Raw genomic sequence first — 4,223 nt, 5'->3', positions numbered from 1 at the left:
CCTTCATTGCTGTCGCCTGCTCCAAGCGCTCGTCCATCGCCCACAGATGGCCTGTCACATCCTCAATGGTGAGGGTGGACAAGTCCAGCATTGTCTCTATAGAGAGAGCGATCTAGATGTACTTTGCCGACATGGAGTGGAGGTACTTGGAGACCGCCTCCTCTTCGTTGATGGTGATGCCATGGCTCTTCAGCTTGCTGATGAGCGTCTACAGGCAGAGGGAGAAGTCCTCCACCGTTTCACCATCCTTGAACTTGAGGTTGGCGTACTCCTACTTCAGAAGCTGGGCCGTTGTCTTCTTTGCACGGTCGGAACCAACGCGCATCGCCGCAATAGCCTCCCACGCCTCCTTAGCAGAGCTCTTTGCCCCCAACGGCTCCCCGTACTCCGCCGATACAGCAGTGAGGATAGCCTCCAATGCTGACATGTCAAATTCTTCATTGTCGGTACCTTTGTCAATAGCATTCCAGAGCCGTCGGGCTCTAAGCTTGACCTTCATGGTCACCGACCACTGTCCATAGTTGGTGCGAGTCAGCGTCGGCCAACTGGTGCCGCTGACCTCCCGCACCGTGCGAATAACGACCTCCAGTCATGGCTGGGCAGCCACAGCAGTGCCACTACTGTCACCCATTTCTGAACCGTTCGTCATCGTCAGCGGTTAGTTCGACGACGGCGCTTGTACGGCTTCGATACCACTTGTTAGCCCATAGGATCACCAGCTCAGGTGAGTCGACCACTCATCAGTCTTACCGAGCACCCACTAGTGTTGCCGAGCACTCACTAGCTATGCCGACCACGAACAAGCGTTGTCCGACCACACACTATGGCTAGAGGTAGAAGAAGAGAGACAACAGATACACAGTACAAGCACCAGCGTTGGCCAGAGCCCTGTATAGGAGATGGCAAATCTGAATTCTCTTTGTTGAGTTGCAGTGGCAAACGATATATACAAGTCTATCAATCTATTCCTAGTACAGCTGCCCTGCTGCAACAGTGACTAGATAACACAGCCGGACTGACTTCTACGCCTGTCCCTGCATGTGGCTACAGTGCGGTAGGTGAGCCATTCGGCGCCTGCCTCTATAGTGGCTATAGTACCACAGTAGAGAGCCTTTTCGGCGCCGCCTTCCCTTGCTGTGTGTTCACACAAGGAAGCAATAGATTATCTAACAGTATTATCGTCTATCGTGCCACTCACCAACAATGAACCTAGCTTTGGGCACTCACTAATCTCTAGCTTCTCAAGAGCGGCGAATCCTCCAAAGCCTACCTTGCCACCATAAAACTCTAGATCAACACATCCAGAAATAGTTATGTTAGAATAGGTGCCCTAATGGGCTGACCTTGGGCCTGGCGCCTAGCCTGTTAGGCTGGCTGTCTTAGGGGTTAAGATAGATAGATTACATTGATAAGGCAAGGATCACCGTTGATTGGGTGTTTCTATAAACCCTATTGATCCTTGCCTATATATTGTACCCTGTACTGCTGTTAATCTATCAATCAATTCCTGAGACCTATTCGCTCTCATGGTATCAGCCGCCTAGGTTTAGGTCTCCTCTTCTGCTGCCCACTCCACGCGCGCTGGCCCTACGCCGCGCCGTGCCCCTCCGCGTGCCGGTACCCACCGTGCTATGCCACCATGCCCTCCACCCCTCCAGCAACCCATAGGGCTGGGGACAATCTAGCCGCCTCCTCTTCCACCATCTAGGTAGACGCTGTCACCCAACGCCTCGCCGCAGAGAAGGCCAACGAGGCTGCCGCCGCTATTCAGCGTCTTGAGCGTGAGTGTCAGGCTACGCATGATGCTGCCCTAGCACGCACCCTACAGACCAAGGAGGAGGCCACAGCCATGACTAAGGACCGTGATGCCGCCGCCCAGTGTGCTAGTGAGGCACTAGCGTGTGCTGCCAAGGAGCGGGCGGCCGCTGCTATCGCCGTTTCTCCAGAACCCTCTAGCATCACAATTGGAGGCACTTTAGCGCCGCCACCTAATCTTCGGGCTGCCATGCTGCATCATGAGGCCGTTGCCCTTCTGCAGCTCCATGCTCAGGCTGTTGTGGTCAGCAACATCCGGAACCACGTCACCACCATCCTCAACGTCGATTCCGGTAACGTCAACCGCTAGCGTGATCAGTTTCTTCTCATCCTCGGCAAGTTCTCCCTCTAGGATCACGTTCAAGAGGAACCTCTAGCCCCAATTCCTCCTGATTGGGCCCGGATGGACTATGTCATCAAGTCTTGGATTGTCGCCACGCTCACTGATGACCTTGGTGAGATCATCTCCGCCCAGGGCTCCACCGCTCGGCATGCTTGGCTTGCCATCGAGTCGCAGTTCCTTGGCAACCGTGAGGCTCGCTCCATCCACCTCGAGACATGGTTTCGCAACTTCATCCAGGGCCTCCTCTCCATCACCGACAACTGCCGCAAGCTAAAAAAGATGGTCGATGATCTCACGGCCCTTGGCGAGGTCGGCACCGACCACACGCTCATCCTCAACGTGATCCGTGGCCTCAACGAGCACTTCAGCCATGTTGGGACACTCCTTCATCATGCTCGACCGTTCCCCACCTTCCTAGAGGCTCGTGACGACCTCATCCTCGAGGAACTCACCATGGAGACCCGTAAGGACACACCTGCCACTGCACTCGCCGCCTCCACCACTCCCAGCCCTGCCCCTACGTCCTCCGGCATGGGCGCTGGTGGGCACTCCAAGCCGCCTAACAATCATCGCAGCAAGCGTGGTGGTGGTGGCAAAGGCAACAACGGTGGTGGCCCTCCTAGACAGGGGTCATGCCCCACTGGTGGCGCACAACATCAGCAGCAGTAGCCGGTCGATGGGTGGCCATGGCCTAGCATCTACAACCCCTGGACTGGGACCATTCAGATGTGGCCAGGGGGACCTCGTCCACCGTTGGCACCCATCCTAGTGCCTCCTCACTTGCAGGCACAATAGCAGGCACAACAACACGCGCAGCAGCAGGTGTAGCAGCAGCACACCCTTGCTGCCCACCAGCAGGCTGCTACCCTCCCTGCTCCTGATGGCACTAGACAGTGGGTCCCCCCGGGTATTACAACCCGATGGCTGGCCTCCCCTCTTGGGACCTGACGACCCTCGCCTCCGCCTTCAGCACACGTCGCTGACCCCTCCTATGTCCAACGAGTGGTACTTCGACTCAGGTGCTACTTCACATATGACATCTCAGTCCTCCTCTCTTTCACATGTTCTTTTCCCGCGGTACCCTACTCCTTCATCCATTGTTGTCGGTAATGGCTCTCTTCTTCCTGTCACTGCCACTGGCTCTATAGAGTTGTCTCGTAATTTATGTCTTAATAATGTCCTTGTGTTGCCACAAATTATTAAGAATCTTATCTCTGTTCGCCAATTTACTACCGACAATAATTGTTCTGTTGAGTTTGACCCCGCTGGTTGTTCTGCGAAGGTTCTTCCATCTTGGACCGAGATCGTCAGGTGCAACAGCTCTAGGCCGCTATACCCTCTGCGCCTACCCCCAGCACACTCCCTTGTCGCCCAAGCTTCCTCCCCGCTATGGCATCAACGTCTTGGCCACCCCGGTCATGAGGCGTTGTCGAGGCTCACGTCTAGTGTCTCCTGTCATATTCAGGATTGCTTAGAGTTATGTCATGCTTGTCAGTTAGGGCGTCATGTTCGTTTGCCCTTTCATGAGTCCACCTCTCGTGCGTCTAGCAAGTTTGATCTTATACATTGTGATTTATGGACCTCTCCAGTTGTCAGCATTTCTGGTTATAAATACTACTTGATCATACTTGATGATTGCACTCATTATTTGTGGACGTTTCCTTTGCGGCTTAAATCTGACACTTTCAGCACGCTTGCTGATTTCATCGCTCACGCCTCCACCCAGTTTGGCGCTTGGGTCAAGGCTATTTAGTGCAACAACGGGAAAGAGTTTGACAACTCTAGCTCCCGTCAGTTTTTCCTCGCTTAGGGCATCCACCTTCGCATGTCCTGTCCCTATACATCGTCTCAAAACGGTAAAGCTGAATGCATTATTCGCTCCATCAATAATGTTGTTTGCTCACTGCTCTTTCAGGCATCCATGCCTCCGTCCTACTAGGTAGAGGCCCTCTCTACAACCACTGTTCTGCTCAACATACTGCCTACCAAGACTCTACAGTTTTCCATGCCGCACCTTGCCCTGTTCGGCAAGCCACCAGCATATGATCATCTACAAGTCTTCGGT

General features: G+C 54.1%; 1 protein-coding gene across 1 annotated transcript; it reads left to right on the top strand.

The window, feature by feature from the left end:
• Positions 1–2,218: 2,218 nt before the first annotated feature.
• On the top strand, positions 2,219–2,827 carry LOC136487975 (uncharacterized). The gene has a single exon (XM_066485048.1). The coding sequence runs from the start codon at positions 2,219–2,221 to the stop codon at positions 2,825–2,827; it is 609 nt and encodes a 202-aa protein (XP_066341145.1).
• The last annotated feature ends 1,396 nt before the right edge of the window (positions 2,828–4,223 follow it).

Source organism: Miscanthus floridulus, chromosome 10 (assembly GCF_019320115.1).
Source record: "Miscanthus floridulus cultivar M001 chromosome 10, ASM1932011v1, whole genome shotgun sequence".
Taxonomy (NCBI): domain Eukaryota; kingdom Viridiplantae; phylum Streptophyta; class Magnoliopsida; order Poales; family Poaceae; genus Miscanthus; species Miscanthus floridulus.
The sequence above is the reverse complement of the archived record's forward strand: the minus strand, read 5'-3'. Positions and strand labels throughout refer to the sequence as shown.